The following is a 26780-nucleotide window of genomic DNA, read 5'->3' as shown; positions in this document are numbered from 1 at the left end:
AATTCATTACAAATGCTGGAATGGCACTCAGAGTGCACGCCACTGCCTACACTGGAAGTGCACCAACAGGAATCCATTCTCTTGTGCAGATAACAATTCAAATGTTGTGGATTTGATTGCATCATGAAAATGTTGAAAAATGCATTCGCTCACAATATTAAAGTGGAAAAAAAAATTCCCCCCCCCCTTTAATTGGAGCCACTCCACAAGGTAATGGATTCCTCCTTGGATCATACCCTGCCAATTTCAAAAATCTGTTATGTGACAAAAAGACACACAGCACTGACAACATTGCCTGCTTGGCAGATGTAATGATTAAACTACAATTATTCAGTGTAGGCTACCTTCATATTCCAGACTTCAGTGCAGAAACTATGGTGTCTGACCACAACACTTTCATATTCAGTCAAACAAACAAATGCAACAACAACAACAAAAAAACCCACTTGCACTCATTAAACAGATGGTTGCATCAAAAAGCCTTTCAATTTGAAAAACACTTGCTGTCATAGACTATATGAACAAATATAGCTTACAGCACATGTTGCATTTTAATCTGATAATGTGCCTGTTGCATCTTCAGACCAACACAAAGGCTTTGCAAAGATTCACAGCACAACAGAAGTGCATTACGCACAACATGAACAGGAGTTTCTGGCCGGGGGACTTTAACTGACGTCAGCTCTTCAGTGTACTGCACATACATGAATAAAATATGAAAATACGAGGTCTGTGATAAAAGTAACGGACCTTATTATTTTTTTCAAAAACCATATGGATTTGAATCCCGTGTGATTACATCAGACATGCTTGAACCCTCGTGGGCATGCGAGAGTTTTTTCACGCCTGTCGGTTACGTCATTCGCCTGTGGGAAGTCTTTGAGTGAGGAGTGGTCCACCCTCTCGTCGTTTTTTTAATTTTTTAGGAATGGTTCAGAGACTGCTGCTTTGTTTGATCAAAATTTTTTTCAAAAACTGTAAGGCACAACTGAGTGGACACGATTCGATAAATTCAGCTGGTTTTCGGTAAAAAATTTAACGGCTGAGAGATTTTGGTCTGGTAGTGTCGCTTTAAGGACGGCCCACGGCGCCTGATGGCGATCTGCGCTTTGAGACGGCAGCGTCTCGCCGTTTCAAGTTGAAAACTTCCACATTTCAGGCTCTGTTGACCCAGTAAGTCGTCAGAGAACAGAGAACTTTCAGAAGAAGTCGGCATGAGGAGTTTATTCGGACGGAGATTTTGTAATGAAAGAACGTGCGGGCAGAGTCGCATGTCGGGCCGGACCCGACCGTGGGGGGGGTCGCGACAGGAAAAACACCTCCGTTGGAAACCTTAACGGGCAAGTTGGAACATGCCCAAGCTGTTAAACAAATTCTCAGTTACTCACTTGTTGAAAGCCATCAAAAGCCGCCTGAATTTTACAAATGGTTTTCAACACGGAGGTGTTTTTCCTGTCGCGGCGCACACAGATTCGCCGAGTCGTCACAGAAACGACTCGGCAAATTTGCGCGCACGTCTTTCATTACAAAATGTCCTTAAACAGTGGAATGTCCGCATAAAGTCCTCATGCCGGCCTGTTCTGAATCTTCTCTGTTCTCTCACCACGTCCTGGGTGAATTAAGCCTTAAATTAGGATGTTTTCAGGTCGAAACAGGCCGACGACGGCGCCTGGAAGCGCTGCGCGACGTCCCGCTCCGTGGGAAGTCCTTACAGCGACAGAAACACCCCATAATCTCTCATCAGCCGTTAAACTTTTCACCGAAAACCAGCTTAATTTCTCGAATAGTGTCCACTCGGATATCCCTCACAGGTCCAGAAAAAATGTTGATAAAGCAACGCGCGCCGTCCGCAGCGGCTATTCAGACAAAGAGATTCCGACGGGCGGGGTGGAGCACTCCTCACTCAAGGCCTGCCCACAGGCGAATGACGTCACCGACACGCGTGAAAAAACTCACGCATGCGCACGAGGGTTCAAGCTTGTCTGATGTAAAAACATATGAGTCAAATCCATTTATTTTTTGAAAAAAATAAAAAGGACCGCTTTTTTCATCACAGATCTCGTATAGCTACTGTTTTCATGGAAACCTATCTGTGACAAGGAAGAGTGTGTCTTGATTGTTTCCCGGATGAGATGGTGGACATGGAGTTGACTGAACAGGCCCAGTCCTGATGCACACTGTTTCTGGCGGTTGTTGTGGGAAGCTTCTACCAGTCAGGATCTTGCTCTTTCTCCTCTGTGTTGTTTGCATTTTTTTCAAAGACTTCCACTCCCTTGTGGTTCAGTGCTGGCCAGCTGGCTTGGTCTCTTGCTTGTTCTTCCCAGGTCTTCCAGTCGATGGATGAGTTCTTGAGGTTGTACTTCAGGAGGTATTTATAGCATTTCTTTTGCTTTCCTTTGGACTGTGATTGTTCACTCAGCTGGGAGTAGAATATCTGCTGGAGAAAGCTACTGTAAGACTAAAACTCACGAATAAAGTAAATAAATAAACTTCAACTGTTCTGCTGATCGGCTAGAGATGGAGTGCAGCACCATGACACGCTGAAAGATCAGTCAGAAACACTGCTGTGTTGTGAAGCATTTCTATATTGCCTGTGCTGCAGGATGCATGTTTGTGCTGTCTACATTTGTTTTTGTTTTGAATTTGCAAAATGTTTATTGATGTAGCTCCGTGATGTTTGCATTTGGAAATGCCGGCTTTGCTGGTGGTGTCTTAATGTGAAAGTGTTGTGGTATCTGTCAGCTAATGTACAAACCAGCATAATACCCTGTACCAGCATGCCAGCCACACACTTGGCCTTAGGTCGGCTTTGCTTTTACACTACTGCAAGTTAAACATACACAACACAGGTGCTGATGCCATGAATACACAACACAAACCCATACTTTTTGTGACCCATGGTTCTTTTGTGTGTCTGTGTGAACATGTTGCTGGCTTTTCAATAATTCAATGGATTATCACAATTCGTTGTCATTTTTGCAGACATGATCTCCATCAATTTGAATACAATGCATGATATCGGCACAGTGCTTTGACTTCAGTATGGCAGCTTTGTTGCTTGTTAGGGACCGGGGGTTGTGTCTGGCACTGATGAGGGGAAAAGGAGAAGGTGGACATGAGTTGGGGCTTCAAAGTTTCCTGCTGTATGGTGCTTTTGAGAGACTTATTCAGGAATTACAAGAGAGAGATGCACCAGATTGTTTTGATGATTTTTTTTTTTTTAACGCACCATGTGAAGTGTGTCAGGATACTGTGTTCCCTATTGTGCCTGTTGTGACACTGGCATCAACCCTGAGGTTGAATAGTGGCAATGCTGTGGCAAAGGTTCTTAGTGGGTTTGTATCCAAAACTGATTTCTAGTTCAAAACATCTGGAGTGTGTTAAGATGGGCATCTGGTGTAAAACCTGTGCAAAATGAACCTATGAATCCATTTGTGATCTGCTGTGGCGACTCTGAGCAAAGAAACAAATAGGGAGAAGCTGAAAGAAATTTCTAGTGGTGCAGGTGGCAAATAATGCAAACATTTGATTTCAGTCTTAATTAAATTATGGTCTGTTGCAGAGTCATTCTGTGTTGATGTAACACATTTAGCACATATGTTGAACTGTAGCCCGCACATAAGGTGTGCACACACAGAGTCTGTGCCACATTTGCTTGACGGCATCATAATTTCAAACGTGTCAAATTTTGCATATGCTCTGCATTCACCTAATGTAAGCTCTACACAGTGCTTTACATTCATGTCCCACCTGTGCATCCTGCAGTAACATTGGTGGTGCACAGACGCAACATATAGTTTGCGGTGGGTTTAGAGAGAGGCCCCTACAGACTGCCCCTACTTCTACCAGTAGGGGTCAGCTGCTAACAGATGGCTTGTATTTGATCCAAAACTTCAACCTGCCTGGCAAAATGCAACTGAAAGCAGCACAGCAAGTGCAGCCCTTGTTGAGATTAGGCCACCACGCCTGTATCTGATCAGATCTATGAAACAAACATTAGTATATTGGCCTCTGCATGTTAGTAGTTACAGCCTTTATTGATAAATCTTTTGTGGATACATTTTGAAAGGTGATTCCTACAACAAAGAGTTTATATTTTGAATTGTATGTCATAACCATATGTTTGGGAAATAGTTGTTATTATTATTATTATTAAATTCTTTTTATTGAATTTTCAAAAGGTTTTCAAAACATATACAATACATACAAACACAAAACAAATGGAATACAGGCACAAAAAATACAAATGTTTCTGAAGTGGTTCAAACGAAAAAAAAAAGTTAAATATTAGTTGTCAGACCCATAAAAAGATGCATTTTAGTATATCAATACTGGCTGCTTGTTGGAATGAGGGGGGGGAAAAAGAATTAATTAAAAGAAACTACAGATCAGATTTGAAATAAAGAAGAAATGGCTGCCAAATCTTGTAGTACTTTTGCTCTGATCCATTCACAGTACACCTAAAGTGTTCAAGTTTCAAATGAGACATAATATCTTCAACCCAACGTTTAAAAGATGGTGCAGTTGCATTTTTCCAGCCAAACAGTATTATGCGTCTTGCAAGCAATGTCATGAAGGCTATTGTATCTGCTTGATGGGGGGTTACTGACACATTTGGAGGCGCAGTCCCAAACAAAACAGTAGCTGAGTTTGGCTAAATATTTATTTTACACATATGTGAAATTATCTTAAATATTTTCTCCCAATATTCGCTTAGCTGAGGACAGAGCCAAAACATATGACTAAGATTGGCTGACTTATGCCCACAATGCCTGCAGGAAGGATCAGCTTCAGGGTAAAGTCTGGCTATCTTACTTGGTGACATATGTTACCTGTGCAGTACCTTAAACTGTAGTAAACCATGCCTAACACAAATAGATGTATAATGAATTTTTGAAATGGCTTTTTGCCAGGTATTTTCAGTTAAGTGTTCACCAAGTTCTTCTTCCCATTGAGTTTTTAGGTGGACAAGGGATGGGGATGCTTCACATTGTATTTTATTATAAATGACTGACATCAGACCTTTCTCAAATGGATCCAGGTCGAAGCACTCATCAAGCCATGATTTTGAAGGCATGGTTAATGAAAAGAACTTCTTAACAAAACTATGTAATTGAAGGTATTTGAAAAAGTCTGTTTGTAGGATATCAAAGTCAGTCTTTAGAGTTCAAAAGATATAAATATATTATTTTGGAAAAAATCTTTGACACATCTTAATCCTCTTCTATGCCATTGTTAAGATGGGTCAATTAAGGAAGGTGTGAAGTTGATATTTTGTTGAATAGGGGCTGAGATTAGGGACTGTCTGAGTTTAAAATGGGTTCTAAATTGAGACCATATTTTTAAAGTACCTTGGACAATAACATTGTTAGTAAGCATGCGCTTACTCAATGGAAGTGGACTACATAAGAGGGACGAGAGTGAGACCGGGTTACAAGAGTGTTGCTCTAGGTGCACCCATGATGGAGATTCAGCACCCAATCCATCTGCAACCCAAAACAGAAGTTTGTGGATATTAGTTGCCCAATAGTAATATAGAAAATTAGGTAGAGATAGCCCACCATCCTCCTTCAAACTTTCTACAAATTCCTTTCTGATTCGGGGAATGTTTTTATTCCAGATGAACATGGACACATGCTTATTTAGTTCTTTAAAGAAGGCTTTAGTAATGAATACTGGTATAATTTGAAATAGATATAGATGTCTAAGCATGACTATCATTTTAACAGAATTGATTCTTCCTGCCAGTGATAGGGGAAGCTTTGACCATTTATCCATGTCTTGCCTGGCTTTTTCCAGAGCTTTTGTGAAATTTGTTTCATATAATAAATGATAATTGTAGGTAACAGATACACCTAGGTAATTAAAGTCGTCCTTGTTAATTGTAAAGGGGAAGCCCTGGAAATTTAATTGTTGAGCTTTTTTATTTATTGGGAAAAGTATACTTTTAGTCATGTTTAATTTATACCCCGATACTTGCCCATATCTGTTTATAAGTTCAAGAGCAACAGGGATAGCAGCGTGTAGGTTGGACAAAAAGAGGAGGAGATCATCAGCATATAGGGCTAATTTATGAATTTGTCCTCCTCTCTGAATCCCAGCCAACTGCACAGACTCCCTAATCATAATTGCCAGAGGTTCAATAGGAATATCGAACAAAATTGGGCTCAATGGGCAACCCTGTCTTTTCCTACGAGTGAGGGGAAAGAAGTCAGACACAATTTTGTTTGTTCTAATAGATGCCTGAGGTGTCAAATATAAGATATTGATCCAAGAACAACAATTAGGACCAAATCCCATCTTTTTTAGTGTAGTAAATAAAAAATTGTATTCAACCCTATCAAACGCTTTTTGTGCATCTAGGGAGATCACAATTTCTGGAACTGCTTCATTGCATTGATAGATAACATTGAATACCCGTTGGAGATTACTTGATATTTGCCTTCCCACCACAAACCCAGTTTGATCTGGGCGTACCAATTTTGGAAGAACAGTCTCAAGTCTTCCTGCTAACACCTTTGCTAATATTTTATAGTCATGTTTGGGAAATAGTTATTCAGTTTGAATAGTGTTATTAGCTATTTTGGCATTGTGGGATAGCTCGGCGGACTACTTTCACCTGGTGTGCTTGAGAGCATGCTCTTTCAGAGCAGCTTCTTGTTCTGGTTTTAACACAAAGTTAACACCCAACTCTTTCATCGCCAACTGTGAATGGTAATCAAACCATTCCAATCGTATATTTCTGAACTCTTACACATCAAACTCCATTGTGTCAGTGTTTACAATGTGCTTGCGCAATAATAGGCGAAGTTGCTCCAAAATTTTAAGTTTCGTAAAACGTAAAAATGTAAATAAAAACAGAATACAATGATTTGCAAATTCTCTTCAACTATATTCAATTGAATACACCACAAAGACAAGATATTTGTTCAAATTGATAAACTTTATTGTTTTTGTGCAAATATTTGCTCATTTTGAAATGGATGCCTGCAACACGTTTGAAAAAAGCTGGGACAGTGGTATGTTTACCACTGTGTTACATCATCTTTCCTTCTAACAACACTCAATAAGCATTTGGGAACTGAGCGGTGGCGGCTGGCCTATAGGGGGCGCTGGGGCGCCACCCTCCCAGATGTGGAAGGGGAAAAATTATAAAATATATTTTTTAAAGAAGTATTATCACTGTCAGTTTTACTTAATAGTATGTGCCTACATTTAATCTGAATTACACTATGTAACAAATTTTTATTTTTGTTTTGTTCCTGGGTACACAGTGTGTTTTCCTAACCTGTTATGCCTTAAATAAATAGAAAATAGCTGTTATTCCACAGAAACTTTGCTTCTGTGATCAGGACAATGATATTTTGAAATTTGTCTGTTTTCAAGAATATTCTTGATTCACCTTCACTACTACTGAGTAGTCTTCTAGAATATTCTTTAACTGCTAGAACTGTCCAGAATTATCTAGAAATTTCAAGAAACTTTTAGAACTTTCTAGAACGTTAAAAAAAAAATCAATTTGTGCTGAATGTAGTCATTTTTCCATAGACTTAGACATAAGCAGTTGAAATATAACACTTAGAAGCCACGAACAAAAAATGTGTTACATAGTGTTATTAAAACAACATTTCCACCAACTGACTCTCATTCGACAGTGCATTTCCACTGACAGAAGCACAGAACGTATCATTTCTAATCTTGGACGTTCACAAATTAGCCCCTTAAGTGCAGCGAAATGTCCAGTTGTGTATTTTGCTAAGCAGATTAATAAATATTTGGCTAACCAGCATAGCCAAATTTAATGGCTTGTGGGTGCCAGAAATGGTGCCCACAAGCCAATTGTGTGTGGTTGCTAAGGAAATATGCTAAATATTTGGCCAATCAGTATCTCCAAATTTACTGGCTTGGGTCACCTGTGGATTTATCGAAGTGCTGCTGTCTTTGGTGCAAACAGAAACCCCATCGATGTTTGGGTTCTGTTTATTTTTATTTTTTTGTCTCCGTGTGTTTTGCTGGAGTAAGTTGAACTTTGGGACTTTACGATGCTGCTCCTCCTGGCCATTATGTCCTCGGAGGTTTTCAGCTGCGGACTGATTCGCCTTTGGCTCGCACTTCAGCTCATTTACGAGGTGTATTAGATAAGAAACTGACACTTTTTTTTTTAACTATATGGATTTGAATGACGTGCGATTACACCAGTCATGCTTGAACCCTCGTGCGCATGCGTGAGTTTTTTCACGCGTGTCGGTGACATCATTTCCCTGTGGGCAGGCCTTGAGTGAGATGTGGTCCAGTCCTCTCGGCTGAATTCCTTTGTTTCACACGTTGCTCGAGACGGCGCGCGTTGCTTTATCAAATTTTTTCTGGACCTGTGAGGAATATCCGGGAGAACACTATTCGAGAAATATAGCTGGTTTTCGGTGAAAAGTTTAACGGCTGATGAGATATTATGGGGTGTTTCTGTCACTGTAGGGACTTCCCACGGAGTGGGACGTCGCGCAGCGCTTCCAGGCGCCGTCGTTGGCCTGTTTCGAGCTTTTTAATGAAAGACGTGCTCGCAAATTCGCAGAGTCGTTTCCGTGACGACTCGGCGAATCTGTGTGCGCCGTGACAGGAAAAACACCTCCGTGTTGAAAACCATTTGTAAAATTCAGGCGGCTTTTGATGGCTTTCAACAAGTGAGTAACAGAAATTGTTAAACAGCTTGGGCATGTTCCAACTTGCCCGTTAAGGTTTTCAACGGAGGTGTTTTTCCTGTCGCAACCCCCCACGGTCGGGTCCGGCCCGACATGCGACTCTGTCCGCACGTTCTTTCATTACAAAATGTCCGTTAACAATGGAATGTCCGAATAAACTCCTCATGCCGACTTCTTCTGAAAGTTCTCTGTTCTCTGACGACTTCCTGGTTCAACAGAGCCTGAAATGTGGAAGTTTTCAACTTGAAACGGCGAGACGCTGCCGCCTCAAAGCGCAGATCGCCGTCAGGCGCCGTGGGCCATCCTTAAAGCGACACTACCAGACCAAAATCTCTCATCAGCCATTAAAATGTTTACCGAAAACCAGCTGAATTTATCGAATGGTGTCCACTCAGTTGTGCCTTACAGCTTTTGAAAAAATTTTTATCAAACAAAGCAGCAGTCTCTGAGCCATTCCTAAACAATGAAAAAATCGACGAGAGGGTGGGCGACTCCTCACTCAAAGGCTGCCCACAGGCGAATGACGTAACCGACAGGTGTGAAAAAACTCTTGCATGCCCACAAGGGTTCAAGCATGTCTGATGTAATCACACGTGATTCAAATCCATATGGTTTTTGAAAAAAATAATAAGGTCGGATACTTTTCTAACAGACCTCGTATATATTCCCGAATGTTGCTCCTGGTTGTAAATGAGGATGAAAATTTAAGATAAAACGAATGAGTGGCGTTTGTTTATTTGTTTTAGGGGGTCAGTGCTGTGATCTTTATTGGTACAGTGGACCAGTTATAACGGTACTAGGGGAGACTGGGGCTGTTTGTAACAGTGTTCAAAGCTGCAGCCATGCTGGCATTTTGATTTCAGTTTACACTTAATGAGGAGCCCACAGAAGTTAAATATTCTTTGGAGTATTCCACAGTCTAAAACAAATTATTTGCTCAGCTTAAAAAAAAAAGAAGCTAAAATAGCAATTTGCATGTTTTTTTGTTTTTTTTTAAGAAATTCAAACTCAGTGGTTTTGTATACTTAATTTGCTTTGTCCTCTACACTGTTAATTAATTTTAACCAATTTAATTTAAAGATTTTGGTGTTATTAGTTAGCGGAATTATTTAATTTAACTTATTCTAGCTTCTTTATTTTGCCTCCATTCCACTCAGTAATGTTCATGCAAAATATTACCTTAATTTTCGCTCTCACTCACACACACTCTCTCTCTCACACACATTTTCTCTCTCTGTCTCTTTCTCTCTCTCTCTCTCTCTCTCTCTCCCTCTCTTTTTTGGAAGGTGGGGTGAACATTGTAGTATGTAATGTTCTTTTATCAATTGAGGAATTTTTCCATATTTTGAAAGTCTAAATTTGCTGATATTTTCTATTGGGGGGGGGGGTCATTGTGAAACCCAGGATCTGTTTGGCTGAAGATAATGGCAGTACAGTACAGTTTGGTGTACCAAGTGTGTAATTGGTGTCAAATGGTGAAATGTTCCTTGCTGAGGAACTTGAGTGTTGTATTGCATTTGATACTGTTCCTTTCCAAAGTATAAATGAGGCCTAATATCTGTAAATGTTAACTTTATCTGTGAAACTGCTGATTTTGAGAAGGACATGAAACGATTATTGTGGCATTGTAGTAATGTTCTGACTGTTCATTTGAATGCCTGTACTGGACCAGGCAGGGAAATCTATTGGCACACCAGCCCCACCAAGACTTTTTTCCGCCAGCCGCCACTGGACCTGAGGACACTAATTGTTGAAACTTTGTAGGTGGAATTCTTTCCCATTCTTGCTTGATGTACGACTTCAGTTGTTCAACAGTCCGGGTCTCCGTTGTCGTATTTTGCGCTTCATAATGCGCCGCACATTTTCAATGGGTGACAGGTCTGGACTGCAGGCAGGTCCGTCTAGTACCCGCACTCTTTTACTACGAAGCCACGCTGTTGTAACACGTGCGGAATGTGGCTTGGCATTGTCTTGCTGAAATAAGCAGGGACGTCCCTGAAAAAGATGTTGCTTGGATGGCAGCATGTGTTGCTCCCAAAACTGGATGTACCTTTCAGCATTGATGGTGCCATCACAGATGTGTAAGTTGCCCATGTCATGGGCACTAATCTTTGCTTGTGAATGGCTGAGCCTTTTTGGGATGCTCCTTTTATACCCAATCATGACACTCTCACCTGATTCCAATTAACCTGTTCACCTGTGGAATGTTCCAAACAGGTGTTCTTTGAGCATTCATCAACTTTCCCAGTCTTTTGTTGCCCCTGTCCCAACTTTTTTGAAATGTGTTGCAGGCATCCATTTCAAAATGAACAAATATTTGCACAAAAACAAAAAAGTCTATCAGTTTCAACATTAAATATCTTGTCTTTGTTGTGTATTCAATTAAATATAGGTTGAAGAGGATTTGTTAATCGTTTTCTGTTTTTATTAACCTTTCACACAACATCCCAACTTCATTGGCACTGGGGTGAGCACGTACTAACACAGAATATACGGAAACTATATCGTTGTTCGGTCAAAACTAGCGTCCAATGCCTGAGCTAGTGGCGCACGTGAGAGTATGATGGAATTGTTCAACAGTGAGTCCCTTCCAGCTTGAATAGTGTTGTATATGTGACCACAGTTAGTTTCCTATGGAAGAGAGATGTATAGTGGAGAACTATACCAACTATGACTTGTCAGTAGTGTTGTGAAAATGGGCCCCTTTGGTATAATACCTGAAAATAATCAGTTTTATTGCCAGTATTCTTCAGACAAGACGGGATGGATACATGAACATTTCCAAGTCACTGAATATGTCTTAGACTTTATTTACATAATTTATGAAGAAATACAAACAGTATGGCACTCTGGTGGCAAATCTGATTGAAGTAGACAGTTCTCAAGAAGGAAAGAGTGAGAAAGCCAGCAAAACACTGAGACAACCCAGAAAAGTTATAGGCTTCTGTGGCTGTGATTGGAGAAATTGTGCATAGTTTTTTTTGTTTGTTTGTTTGTTTGTTTGTTTTTTTGGGGGGGGGGGGGGGGGCTTTTCGTATCACCAGTTATACAGCTTCATGATAAAGTGGCATAGAGGAGGATTTTCTTTCACCAAAACATTAAATCTAGGCTTGGATGTTAGATGTACCTTCTGGCAAATTGTAGCTGAACTTTCAGGTCTTCTTAAGAGAATCCTCCTCTATACCACCATCAAAATATGGCCATCGGATATTGCAAAGGCTTGGCGTCCATCTGTCCAGCGGTCATTCTGTCTGTCTCTCCATCCGTCCGTCTGTCTGTGCTCAGTATAAGTCCATTCCTGTTACTGCCAGTCTTCAAATTTACATGCAACATTCTGGGGACACAGACCTTAGACAAGTTCAGAGATGGCTAACTGTTCTGTTTCATATTTTTATGCTATGAATCATGCAGATCATTTGTTTTTTTTTTTTGGGGTGGGGGGGGGGTTGACAGTCAATCAGAGTAGAGTGGCACAATGACTTCACTGGCTGGTCCTTCTCTGGCACTCCAAAACCGCTTTGTTTATGTGTAAACATAACGTTTCTCATATACGCATTATGTAAAAGCTAAATCAAATCAGTTTTATTTATATAGCGCCAAATCACAACAAACAGTTGCCCCAAGGCGCTTTATATTGTAAGACAAAGCCATACAGTAATTACGGAAAATCCCCAACGGTCAAAACGACCCCCTGTGAGCAAGCACTTGGCGACAGTGGGAAGGAAAAACTCCCTATTAACAGGAAGAAACCTCCAGCAGAACCAGGCTCAGGGAGGGGCAGTCTTCTGCTGGGACTGGTTGGGGCTGAGGGAGAGAACCAGGAAAAACACATGCTGTGGAAGATAGCAGAGATCAATCACTAATGATTAAATGCAGAGTGGTACATACAGAGCAAAAAGAGAAAGAAACACTCAGTGCATCATGGGAACCCCCCAGCAGTCTAAGTCTATAGCAGCATAACTAAGGGATGGTTCAGGGTCACCTGATCCAGCCCTAACTATAAGCTTTAGCAAAAAGGAAAGTTTTAAGCGTAATCTTAAAAGTAGAGAGGGTGTCTGTCTCCCTGATCCGAATTGGGAGCTGGTTTCAGAGGAGAGGAGCCTGAAAGCTGAAGGCTCTGCCTCCCATTCTACTCTTACAAACCCTAGGAACTACAAGTAAGCCTGCAGTCTGAGAGCGAAGCGCTCTATTGCGGTGATATGGTACTATGAGCTCCCTAAGATAAGATGGGACCTGATTATTCAAAACCTTATAAGTAAGAAGAAGAATTTTAAATTCTATTCTAGAATTAATAGGAAGTCAATGAAGAGAGGCCAATATGGGTGAAATATGCTCTCTCCTTCTAGTCCCTGTCAGTACTCTAGCTGCAGCATTTTGAATTAACTGAAGGCTTTTCAGGGAACTTTTAGGACAACCTGATAATAATGAATTACAGTAGTCCAGCCTAGAGGAAATAAATGCATGAATTAGTTTTTCAGCATCACTCTGAGACAAGACCTTTCTAATTTTAGAGATATTGCACAAATGCAAAAAAACAGTCCTACATATTTGTTTAATATGCGCATTGAATGACATATCCTGATCAAAAATGACTCCAACATTTCTCACAGTATTACTAGAGGTCAGGGTAATGCCATCCACAGTAAGGATCTGGTTAGACACCATGTTTCTAAGATTTGCGGGGCCAAGTACAATAACTTCAGTTTTATCTGAGTTTAAAAGCAGGAAATTAGAGGTCATCCATGTCTTTATGTCTGTAAGACAATCCTGCAGTTTAGTTAATTGGTGTGTGTCCTCTGGCTTCATGGATAGATAAAGCTGGGCATCATCTGCGTAACAATGAAAATTTAAGCAATACCGTCTAATAATACTACCTAAGGGAAGCATGTATAAAGTGAATAAAATTGGTCCTAGCACAGAACCTTGTGGAACTCCATAATTAACCTTAGTCTGTGAAGAAGATTCCCCATTTACATGAACAAATTGTAATCTATTAGATAAATATCATTCAAACCACTGCAGCGCAGTGCCTTTAATACCTATGGCATGCTCAAATCTCTGTAATAAAATTTTATGGTCAACAGTATCAAAAGCAGCACTGAGGTCTAACAGAACAAGCACAGACATGAGTCCACTGTCTGAGGCCATAAGAAGATCATTTGCAACCTTCACTAATGCTGTTTCTGTACTATGATGAATTCTAAAACCTGACTGAAACTCTTCAAATAGACCATTCCTCTGCAGATGATCAGTTAGCTGTTTTACAACTACCCTTTCAAGAATCTTTGAGAGAAAAGGAAGGTTGGAGATTGGCCTATAATCAGCTAAGATAGCTTGGTCAAGTGATTGCTTTTTAAGTAATGGTTTAATTACTGCCACCTTAAAAGCCTGTGGTACATAGCTAACTAATAAAGATAGATTGATCATATTTAAGATCGAAGCATTAATTAATGGTAGGGCTTCCTTGAGCAGCCTGGTAGGAATGGGGTCTAATAGACATGTTGATGGTTTGGAGGAAGTAACTAATGAAAATAACTCAGAACAATCGGAGAGAAAGTCTAACCAAATACCGGCATCACTGAAAGCAGCCAAAGATAACGATATGTCTTTGGGATGGTTATGAGTAATTTTTTCTCTAATAGTTAAAATTTTATTAGCAAAGAAAGTCATGAAGTCATTACTAGTTAAAGTTAAAGGAATACTCAGCTCAATAGAGCTCTGACTCTTTGTCAGCCTGGCTACAGTGTTGAAAAGAAACCTGGGGTTGTTCTTATTTTCTTCAAATAGTGATGAGTAGTAAGATGTCCTAGCTTTACGGAGGGCTTTTTTATAGAGCAACAGACTCTTTTTCCAGGCTGAAGGAAGATCTTCTAAGTTACTGAGACGCCATTTCCTCTCCAACTTACGGGTTATCTGCTTTAAGCTGCGAGTTTGTGAGTTATACCACGGAGTCAGGCACTTCTGATTTAAGGCTCTCTTTTTCAGAGGAGCTACAGCATCCAAAGTTGTCCTCAATGAGGATGTAAAACTATTGATGAGATAATCTATCTCACTCACAGAGTTTAGGTAGCTACTCTGCCCTGTGTTGGTATATGGCATTGGAGAACATAAAGAAGGAATCATATCCTTAAACCTAGTTACATCGCTTTCTGAAAGACTTCTACTGTAATGAAACGTATTCCCCACTACTGGGTAGTCCATCAGAGTAAATGTAAATGTTATTAAGAAATGATCAGACAGAAGGGGGTTTTCAGGGAATACTGTTAAGTCTTCAATTTCCATACCATAAGTCAGAACAAGATCTAAGGTATGATTAAAGTGGTGGGTGACTCATTTACATTTTGAGCAAAGCCAATCGAGTCTAACAGTAGATTAAATGCAGTGTTGAGGCTGTCATTCTCAGCATCTGTGTGGATGTTAAAATCGCCCACTATAATTATCTTATCTGAGCTAAGCACTAAGTCAGACAAAAGGTCCGAAAATTCACAGAGAAACTCACAGTAGCGACCAGGTGAATGATAGATAACAACAAATAAAACTGGTTTTTGGGACTTCCAATTTGGATGAACAAGACTAAGAGTCAAGCTTTCAAATGAATTAAAGTTCTGTCTGGGTTTTTGATTAATTAATAAGCTGGAGTGGAAGATTGCTGCTAATCCTCCGCCTCGGCCCGTGCTACGAGCGTTCTGGCAGTTAGTGTGACTCGGGGGTGTTGACTCATTTAAACTAACATATTCATCCTGCTGTAACCAGGTTTCTGTAAGGCAGAATAAATCAATATGTTGATCAATTATTATATCATTTACTAACAGGGACTTAGAAGAGAGAGATCTAATGTTTAATAGACCACATTTAACTGTTTTAGTCTGTGGTGTAGTTGAAGGTGCTATATTATTTTTTCTTTTTGAATTTTTATGCTTAAATAGATTTTTGCTGGTTATTGCTGGTCTGGGAGCAGGCACCGTCTCTATGGGGATGGGGTAATGATGGGATGGCAAAGCTAGAGAGAGATAAACACTTCTAAAACTGAAAACGCTGTTTTTGTAACCTGATAATACTTCTAGAGTAATTTACATCTTGCGGGCGTTAGCATGGTGATATCACTGGCTGATCTTGCTAGCTGCTAATTGCACTTCATTTGTGTGTAAATATAGCCTCTTCCGTTTTTCTTTCTTATTTCTTTAATATATTTATTTCATTCATTTAAAAGAAAAACAGAAAAGCAGAAACAAAGCACCACAACACCAGAATGAAAAGGAGCAGAAAGAAGAACAAGTCTTGTGATTTCTGCCCTTTTTAACAATACAATCTTTCAATATCCAGCATCATAGTCAACATTATTTAACAGATTGCATTTCTTTAACTTGTCACATACCACTGACCCATTTCATAATTATGACCATTAATTAATAGATTACATCTCTGACAGGTTACATTTTAAACTTAAGACACTCCAAACATTATTAACAGATTACCTTTTTTTTTTTTTTTTCTTTTTGACTTTCTTGCAGCCCACTGACTTATTTCATAGTTTCATACTTACTTAATACATCTAATTTAATACGTTTTTTAAAATAATTTAAGCGACCTTAATTCTTTAATTTCTTTATTAAGATTGTTCCATAATTTTACACCATTTACTGCAATACTCATTTCCTTTACTTTGGTTCTAAATCTTGTTTTTTTTAAAGACTTCTATTCCTTTCAGTTTATAACTACTTACTCTTTTTTCAAACATATTTTGAATGTTTGTTGGTAAAGTATTTTTATTAACTTGGTACATTGTTTGTAATATTTTCAAATCGACTAAATCATAAAATGTAAGTACCCTATACTTAATAAACAATGGATTAGATGGATCTCTAAAACCACTGTTACTAATCACTTTTAAAGCTCTTTTCTGCAAAATAAATAAAGGTTGTATATAGGTTGTATATGTTGATCCACAGATTTCTACACAATAAGTTAAATATGGGACAATCAATGAATTGTACAATGTTAATAAACCATAACTATTTAATTAATATTTTACTTTATGCAAAACAGCAATGGCTTTCGCTATTTTTCCTTTTATGTAATTTATGTGTGACTTCCATGTAAGATCTTCATCAATCATGACTCTTAAAAATTTTGTTTCTTTTACCCTTTGTATACCCATTCCATCTACTTGTAATGACACATTATTTTTTTTTCGCTCTATCATTAAACAATATAAAAGTCTTATTAATATTTAGTGACAATCTGTTTATATCAAACCAATGTTTAACTTTTTCCAACTCTGTATTTATCACTTGTGCTACTTCCTGTATATCTGATCCAGAGTAAAACAGCGTTGTATCATCAGCAAATAAAATGCTGCCAAGCACATTGGATACATTCACAAAATCATTGATATACAAAATAAACAGTTTGGGTCCAACTACCGATCCTTGTGGTACTCCATAAATAATATTACACAATTCTGATTTGGTATTATTTATCTGAACAAACTGTTTTCTATTTTCTAAGTAGCTCTTTACCCAGTGATTCCTCATACATTATGTAAAAGCTACAGACAAACACTTCTAAAGCTGAAAGTGCTGTTTTTGTAACCTGATAATTCCTTTGGAGTGATTTAAAAGACGTCTTGTGGACATCAACTTGCACACTAACGTCCGCTAACTCAAAGCTAGCTTCTGTTCTGCACACACGCGCGCCTTCCTGCATTCGCCTTTTAAACGTAAATAAAATATTGTTTATGATTGAGTTTCGTCTGCAATATCAATATAACCATACAGAGGTGAATGTGCCAATAATGATTTTGAGGAAGAAACCTCAAGTAGACCAGACTCACAGGGGTGACCCTCTGCTTGGGCCATGCCACCAGCACAATTTACAGCAAAATTCACAAAATGAAAATGCAGGAAATGTTGCCGGTGCACAGGACAGGAGGGTACAGAAACAGAAAACAGACACCACACCCATCTCTGGATGGAGCCACACCTTAAACAGAGAAAAAACAAACAGAATCAGGCATCAGAAAAATATCAAATACAGCATAATTTGGCAGCGTTAAGCAACAAGAAAAACAAAGGAAATACTAAGGTGATCGCCGGCCACTAGCCCTAAGCTTCACTAAAAGACCCAGACTTTAGATAAAGTTGAGGCTGCGGCCCGCTCTGTTTCCTAATAAGATGAATTAAATGAGTAAAAAGCATAGTAACATACAACCCCTGGCAAAAATTATGGAATCACCGGCCTCAGAGGATGTTCATTCAGTTGTTTAATTTTGTAGAAAAAAAGCACATCGCAGACATGACACAAAACTAAAGTAATTTCAAATGGCAACTTTCTTGCTTTAAGAAACACTAAGAAATCAGGAAAAAAAATTTGTGGCAGTCAGTAACGGTTACTTTTTTAGACCAAGCAGACGGAAAAAAATATGGAATCACTCAATTCTGAGGAAAAAAAAATATGGAATCGTGAAAAACAAAAGAATGCTCCAACACATCACTAGTATTTTGTTGCACCACCTCTGGCTTTTATAACAGCTTGAAGTCTCTGAGGCATGGACTTAATGAGTGACAAACAGTACTTGTCCTCAATCTGGCTCCAACTTTCTCTGATTGCTGTTGCCAGATCAGCTTTGCAGGTTGGAGCCTTGTCATGGACCATTTTGTTCAACTTCCACCAAAGATTTTCAATTGGATTAAGATCCGGACTATTTGCAGGCCATGACATTGACCCTATGTGTCTTTTTGCAAGGAATGTTTTCACAGTTTTTGTTCTATGGCAAGATGCATTATCATCTTGAAAAATGATTTCATCATCCCTAAACATCCTTTCAATTGATGGGATAAGAAAAGTGTCCAAAATATCAACATAAACTTGTGCATTTATTGATGATGTAATGACAGCCATCTCCCCAGTGCCTTTACCTGACATGCAGCCCCATATCATCAATGACTGTGGAAATTTACATGTTCTCTTCAGGCAGTATCTTTATAAATCTCATTGGAACGGCACCAAACAAAAGTTCCAGCATCATCACCTTGCCCAATGCAGATTCGAGATTCATCACTGAATATGACTTTCATCCACAGTCCACGATTGCTTTTCCTTAGCCCATTGTAACCTTGTTTTTTTCTGTTTAGGTTTTAATGATGGCTTTCGTTTAGCTTTTCTGTATGTAAATCCCATTTCCTTTAGGCGGTTTCTTACAGTTCGGTCACAGACGTTGACTCCAGTTTCCTCCCATTCGTTCCTCATTTGTTTTGTTGTGCATTTTTGATTTTTGAGACATATTGCTTTAAGTTTTCTGTCTTGATGCTTTGATGTCTTCCTTGGTCTACCAGTATGTTTGCCTTTAACAACCTTCCCATGTTGTTTGTATTTGGTCCAGAGTTTAGACACAGCTGACTGTGAACAACCAACCTCTCCTTTGTTTCAATTAACATCTCTCGTGTTGGAGCTATGATTCATGTCAGTCCACTTGGTGCAACAGCTCTCCAAGGTGTGATCACTCCTTTTTAGATGCAGACTAATGAGCAGATCTAATTTGATGCAGGTGTTAGTTTTGGGGATGAAAATTTACAGGGTGATTCCATAATTTATTCCTCAGAATTGAGTGAGTCCATATTTTTTTCCCTCTGCTTGGTCTAAAAAAGTAACCGTTACTGACTGCCACAATTATTTTTCCTGATTTCTTATAGTGTTTCTTAAAGCCAGAAAGTTGCCGGTGATTCCATAATTATTGCCAGGGGTTGTACTATGCCAGTATCCTAGCCATACAAAAGGGAAAATAAGTGCGTCTTAAGTCTGGACTTGAAATTCTCTACAGAATCTGACTGTTTTATTGATACAGGGAGATCATTCCGTAGAACAGGGGCTTGATAAGAGAAAACTCTGTGACCAACAGACTTTTTATTCACCCTAGGGACACAAAGTAATCCTGCATCTTGAAAATGCCGGTACGTAGGGTTTAATTAGGTCAGCTAGGTAGGGAGGTGCCAGTCTGTGAAAAATTTTGTAGTTTTTATAATTTTATTTTAAAATCTGATCTCACCAAGACAGGAAGTCAGTGTAGGGATGCCAAAATGGGTGTAATGTGGTCAAACTTTGTGCTTTGTGTCAAAAGTCTGGCAGCAGCATTTTGAACCAGTTGGAGACCCCTAATGCTGGACTGCAGTAAACCAGAAAAAAAAAACATTGCATTAGTCCAATCGAGAAGAGACAAATGCATGAATCAGGGTCTCAGCATCAGCCATTGACAGGATGGGATGAATCTTCGCTGTATTTCACAGGTGGAAGAAAGCAGTCCAAAATAGAGGGACTTGATTGAAGATGTATAAATTGTACATAAGACAATAGAATCTTAATAATTATTTTAAATAACAATAAATGTATAATTTTATATATACATATATGTACTTTGCACTGGGATACCAATTATACAACTGCAAATTATAAATAAGACAGTGCTCATTTAGATGAGGGTATTTTAACATTGCATTGTTTTTTTTATTAAATTTTTTCAGTAGTAGTGTACAAAATATTCCATCTGACATCTCACATATTACTTCCTTCACAGAGTGACTCTGCGTGATAACAATAGAGCAGCACACAGTCAGCTTTGAACTGCACTGAATCACTTTTTTCTTTTTTGCTTCTCTCTGTATCAGTGAAACTTAATATTCCGTTTCTATTATTCGGTTTTATCTAGCATTGGATGAAGAAAAGAAAAAAGAAGTGCTTTAATAAAGGGAAGAAGAGTTTCTTTACCAATGGAAAAAAAATATCTAGAGATGGCATTTTTTAATCATTTTTCTTAGCTGTTCCAGTTTGTCACATAGTATTACTCGGCATGCACGTGCATGTTGTCAGCTTGGAAAGGGTTGGTGCTGAATTAAAATGGGCTGAGTTTAAATTTTTTTTTAGTTCTTTGGATGAATGAAAGCTTTCGTTTTTGCTTCTGGATTAAATTTCATATGAAAGAAACCCTTTGTAAAATCCCCTAACTTTGATTTTGTGTGTTTTTAACCTTAACACTGGTTCAGATCTGTGATCTTACACCTGGAACAATAAGTGACATCACTAATGAACACAACCTGACTGTGCACTGGACTGAAAAACATACTCACAGAGATTGTGCCCTTTATACAGGTGACACATTTTATGTAGCTTTACATGTTCTGTTTTGCATACATTTATCAAGTTTCTTTACACCAAATACTGTCATTATCATCATCTCTAGTTTTCAAGTGGAGTCTAGTTTTGTATTTGCAGGATAATATGGCCTTCTTTTTTATGGTGCATTCAAATCAGACTTGTGCAGAGGTTGCTCGGCCATTTGGGCTGTGTCTCAGTGCACCTTGGTAGTTGCGGGGAAATACCTGCACAAAGCCAGGCACTGTGAAAAAGGTTTGAGTTTGCCAGGTTCACGAGTGCTCACCATTGTATTCCAAATATGACATCAATCACAGCGGCTGAACAAATCACTCTGCCACAAATATCTTCATCAGTCACCTGGAACAATGTTAATGTGTGGGTGTTTTCTTTTAGAATTTACTTTAATGAATAGAGAATCACCGATAGTCGAACCACTAATTGAAGAGGAATAATGCGGGTTTCATCCTGGTCGTGTAACAACCGACCAGCTCTTCGCTCTCACAAGGATCCTGGAGGGTGCCTGGGAGTATGCCCATCTAGTCTACATGTGTTTTTGGTACTTGGAGAAAGCGTATGATCGGGTACCCCGGGAGGTGCTGTGGGAGTATGGAGTGAGGGGGTCCCTTCTCAAGGCCATCCAATCTCTGTACTCACAAATTGAGAGCTGTGTTCGGGTGCTCAACAGTAAGTCAGACTCCTTTGCGGTGTAGGTTGGCCTCCACCAGGGTTGCGCCTTGTCACCAATCAACCAAGGCGCAAGCCTTGTCACCAATCCTGTTTGTGATATTCATGGACAGGATATCGAGGCATGGTCGGGAGAGGAGGATTTCCAGTTTGGTGGGCTCAGGGTCTAATCACTGCTTTTTGCAGTTGACGTGGTCCTCTTGGCTTCATTGGCCGGTGACCTCCAACACTCACTGGATCGGTTCACAGCCGAGTGTGAGGCTTCTGGGATGAGGATCAGCACCTCTAAATCTGAGGCCATGGTCCTCAGCAGGAAACCAGTGGTTTCCAACTCCAGGTATGGAATACGGTCTTGCCCAAGTGAAGGAGTTCAAGTACCTTGCGGTCTTGTTCACGAGTGAGGGAACAGTGGATCATGAGATTGGCCAGAGAATCGGCACAGCAGGGGTGGTGTTGCATTCGCTCCACCGTACTGTTGTGATGAAAAGGGAGCCGAGCCAAAAGGAAAAGATCTCAATCTACTGGTCAGTCTTTGTTCCTACTCTCACCTATGGTCATGAGGGTTGAGTCATGATCAAAATAACTAAATCGCGGGTACAAGGGTGGCTGGCGTGTCCCTTAGAGATAGGGTGAGAAGTTCAGTCATCTGTGGGGAGCTTGGAGTAGAGCCACTGCTCCTTTGCATTGAAAGGAACCAGATGAGGTGGTTTGGGCATCTGGCCTTCTGGGCGCTTCCTAGGGAGGTGTTCCAGGCATGTCCACCTGGGAGGAGACCCCGGGGAAGATCCAGCACTAGGTGGAGAGATTATATCTCCACACTGGCCTGGGAATGCTTTGGGATCCCCCAGTCAGAGGTGCTCAATGTGGTAGAGGGAGGTCTGGGGGTCCCCTGCTAGAGCTGTTGCCCCCATGAGTCAGTCCCGGATAAGCGGTTGAAGATGAGTGAGGGAGTGAAAGATGGGACAGTCCATCTTTCACCGAATGAAATGTTCTTTCCATTGAACGAATGAAAAAAAAAAAACATTCATTATTTGTTTTATGTAATGCTTAAAATAGATCCTTGTCAATTGATATTTTATTATAAACAAGAGAAAAGGGACTTACGGCCTTCCTGGTCCTACAGTGTCCGCCAAATCTCGGTAGCAAGACCGAGATGCCTCGTCTCACCCAGGTGTCATCTGATGGAGTCGGCTGTGCCCCAGTAGCCCCCTGCAAGCCCCGAACTGCGGCAGGCCAACCCGGCCTGTGTGGCTCCGGCAAACACTTTTTTTTTCTTTTCTTTTTTTTCCTCCCCAGCTTGCTTTTGAGCCTCCTCGGCGCATCCAGCACTTTTCGTCCATTACCCAGCAAGTCTGGGCACTGTGTCAGGCTGCTGTTTGTTTTTAAGCTGCCATTGCAGCAGTTTGCAATGGTACAAAATGTATGGAACCAAATTTGCATGCTAAGTGGAACCAAAATTGCACATTATATATGTTTATAATGTAGTAATCACTATTTTAGGAACTAGTGCAGTACCTGTAGGAAGTTTGTATTCCTATAGAAAATTGGGAGATTAAGTAGATTTTTCATGGATGGTCATATGAGGATGTGTTTGATGGCGGGATATACAAAAAGGTGTACTTACTCTTACATAGCTTTAACAGGCAAAGTGTACATTTGTTAAGACATGGTTAACATTGAGATACAAAGGCATGCAAATACAGTTATTTTAAGAGCATTTTCATTTCATAACTTCCACAGGTCGAATTGAGAGTTGGTGCCGGGACTCTGCCACTGATCGGGAACTTTTCAGGTACTCTACTGAACATATGGCACCTTATATCCTCATTGTGCATGGGATAAGACTGTGCTGTTTGTCTGTAGGAGTGAACTCTCAGTGGAAAAGACATCAGTGCTGCAATCTGAGCTTCAGTCATGCAATCAGCTACTGGAACTGGAGCCTCAGAATAAGTGTAAGTGTCTTTAAATTCATTAAATCCACATAGTTCCTTATTCATTACAGAGCCAGATTCACTTTGTAGCAGATAAAAGCAGTACTTCTGAAGCATTTTTCTGCATTGGCAGGGTGTTTACTGACCATTATCCTATTGATGAGGGCATTAGACCCGCTTGGATATGAAAAGGAGATGCTCGCTCATTTCCAAACACTCAAAGTGGGTACCAGACCATCCCTTTGTGATACTAAGTGATCAGTGTGATTGACATGGAGCAGTGACTGAGAACTGTTGCTTTTTCACACAGGAAGTGGATCCCATGCGTTGTGCTTATTATTGTGACCTGTGTAGCAAGTTTATGATAGAAAACACCATCCTGAAAATGGAGTATGCTGAAGTGCGTGTCTTCAGTATTTCTGAAAAGGTATGTTGTTCTGACAACGAAGTGTTCAATTATCATGAAAGCAACTTTTAAGTTTCTAGTGAATAGGAAAGATCTGAAGACTAATTTTGCCCTCTGTATTCCTTTTTTTGCAGAACCTGACCACTTTATGTCACCTGGACCAGCTGTTGTTGGTCACCCATATTAATCTGTCATCTAACTTGCTGCAGAGGCTGCCTCCTCAGTTTGCTCTCTTGCAGTGCCTGGAGGTGATAAAAGCCACAATTCAAACACAATTATCTCTTCTGTGTTGACAGTGTTTCTTGTTTTTTGTGTTCCTCAGAGGGTATATTGGAATAGGAAAGCTGTGTGTTGATTACTTACTTTTACTTGAATAATTATTAGTGTCCCTATGAAATTTAACATTTCTTCAAAAATTTTCCGAAGTGCTTTTTTAACACAGCAAGGAATTTTCAACACAGAATTTCTAAACATCATAGATTAATTTTAGATGCTTATGTTGTTTTACTTTGCACACAGAAACAAAATTATTTCACAAAAACTACCAGGGCCAAAATGATTAGCCCTCTTAAGAACTGGCCTTCTTATTGAACCATAACATAAACCACTGTTGTTCAATGATGTGCTTTAACTTTGTAAAGCTTGTAAAACCACATTAAAACTGAGGGTTACCTTCAATGTACACACAGTATGAAAACATCAGCAGTGGTTTGAGCTGTCACTTGAGAAAGCATCAAAAGAAATCAGTTTAGACTTGAGAAAAATAATTGATGATGCTCACAAAGCATGAGGAGGAGTCATCACAAAATTTCCAAATGTCAAGAACTCGGGGGAGAAGTATGATCATGAAATTCAAAGAGAGCCACACAGAATAGAACAAGCCTGGCAGAGGGTAGGAAAAGAAATGAAATATTTCAAAGACTCTGGAAAGAAAACTAGTGAGAGATATAGCTAAGGAGCCCAGAACAACTGCCAAGACACTCGTTAATGACTTAGCTGAGTCGAGAATTGTAGTGTGAAAGAACACAATCACTAGGACCCTGGACAGGAATGGACTGTGAGGTTGCAGACCAAGAAAACTCCACTTCTGCATAAGACACACATTCAAGGCAGACTAAAGTATGCTGAGGACAACCTGGAGAAAGATTATGGTTACTAGAAGTGTGTCCATTGGTCAGATGAGACAGCAGCTCGGTTGCCAGGGAGACATTGCTTATGTTTGGAGAAAGAACGGAGAGGCGTATAACCCAAAGAATACCGTCCCCACAGTGAAACACAACGGTGAGAGTACTATGCTGTGGGGATGTTTCAGTGCATCTGGGACTGGAAATCTCTTCAAGGTGGAAGGAATCATGAAGAAATAAGGATATGTGAAGATTTTCAAAGAAAACCTCAAGCTGTCAGGAGCAAAACTGGATCTGAGTCATTGCTTTGCCTTCCAACACAACAATGACCCAAAATATACATCTCTCCTAGTGAAAAACTACCTCAGAGTAGACTATGAACATTTCACTATTAGAGAAAGATGTTGGAAAGGCTTTCTCCTTAATGAAAACAAGAGCCATGGACCTGACAACATTTGCAGTTGACCGCTTAAATCCTGCTCTAAAGAACTGTTTCCAATATTTTATTACATTTTTAATAAGTCCTTACAAACTCAGCATGTCCCCAAATGTTACAACGATGCTGTAGTTGGTCCAGTGTCCAAGACAAGCTGCCCCAAAACATGAAATGATTTCAGACCCATTGCACTGACATCCATTGTGATGACAACTTTTGAGAAATGGGTGAGGTCTGAAATCTTAAAGAAGACTGAGCAAGATATTGATCCTTTGCAGTTTGCTTATAGGCCACAATTGAATTCAGTTAATTTATATAGCACCAAATCACAACAAAGCTGCCTCAAGGCTCTTCACACAAGTAAGGTCTAACCTTACCAACCCCTAGAGCAAGCACACTGGTGACAGTGGTAAGGAAAAACTCCCTCTGATGATATTGCGGAACAAACCTCAAGCAGACCAGACTCAGAGGGGTGTCCCACTACTTAGGACATGCTAACAGTTACAAGGTTTTTACAAAGTTTTACAAAGCTGAAGAAACAGAAAACAGGAATTAAAAAAGATCTGCTGCGTCACACGTCCTCAGATGTTAAGGATGCCACAGTCACTTTGATGAATATGCTACTTAAACATTTAGAAAGGAAAGGAACCCATGCTCTGCTATTATTTATTAATTTTTCATCTGGTTTTAATACAGTTCGAGAGACTTTTAGAGCAGTTTGATTTAAGCAATAACTTGGTGGGCTGGATTTAAAATGTTTAAGTAACAGGAGACAAACGGTGCCTACTATGTAGTAAGTAAAGTGTGATACTTGCTACCTGACCTGAGTACCATGTGAACTGCAAAAATAAGGGATCCAGTGAGCGGGTCATGATCTAATATACAAGGCTGACCGTGTGTGTGTTTGTGCACACTTTCAACCTAAGAGCCCCAATGACCTCCCCCTTGGTGCCCCCAGTCACCATAGCAAGTCTGGTCTTGATTGCTTAATTACTGTGGCTGTGCATAGCGGAGCAGGTCATGATGTAATATAGTAATCTCATCAATCACACTTTATCTGCATTTTTCATGCTGTGGTACTTTGATCTCACTGGTACCTTCTTTCTTTGTTTGCCCTATTGAGGTTTCAAATCCCACAAAATCTCGCAAAACTTCAGAGAGGTCAGTAACATTGAGAACTGCATTGATGCGGTCTGATCAGGCTGCACTTTAACAGCTGCACACGGACAACAGCATTAACATCGCAACGTAAAACTCTTTTTATATTGTGCCTAAAACTCTAGTGAATATATTCTCTGGGTTTATAGATGTTGTTATTGTGTTTTATGTAAACATGCGAGAAGCTCAGGTTGTTTC

At 39.8% G+C, this 26780-nt stretch overlaps 1 protein-coding gene across 1 annotated transcript in view; it reads left to right on the top strand.

Annotated features, from left to right (window-relative positions):
- The window catches only part of rabggta (Rab geranylgeranyltransferase subunit alpha), a 46541-nt gene that overhangs the window by 7212 nt on the left and 12549 nt on the right, over window positions 1–26780 (top strand). The window contains exons 10-15 of the mRNA XM_034180478.1: window positions 20732–20837; window positions 23268–23319; window positions 23391–23479; window positions 23592–23680; window positions 23769–23885; window positions 23999–24112. Coding sequence (XP_034036369.1) covers window positions 20732–20837; window positions 23268–23319; window positions 23391–23479; window positions 23592–23680; window positions 23769–23885; window positions 23999–24112 — 567 coding nt within the window. The remainder of the gene's footprint in view (window positions 1–20731; window positions 20838–23267; window positions 23320–23390; window positions 23480–23591; window positions 23681–23768; window positions 23886–23998; window positions 24113–26780) is intronic.

The sequence above is a fragment of the Thalassophryne amazonica genome, chromosome 10 (assembly GCF_902500255.1).
Source record: "Thalassophryne amazonica chromosome 10, fThaAma1.1, whole genome shotgun sequence".
Lineage (NCBI taxonomy): Eukaryota > Metazoa > Chordata > Actinopteri > Batrachoidiformes > Batrachoididae > Thalassophryne > Thalassophryne amazonica.
The sequence above is the reverse complement of the archived record's forward strand: the minus strand, read 5'-3'. Positions and strand labels throughout refer to the sequence as shown.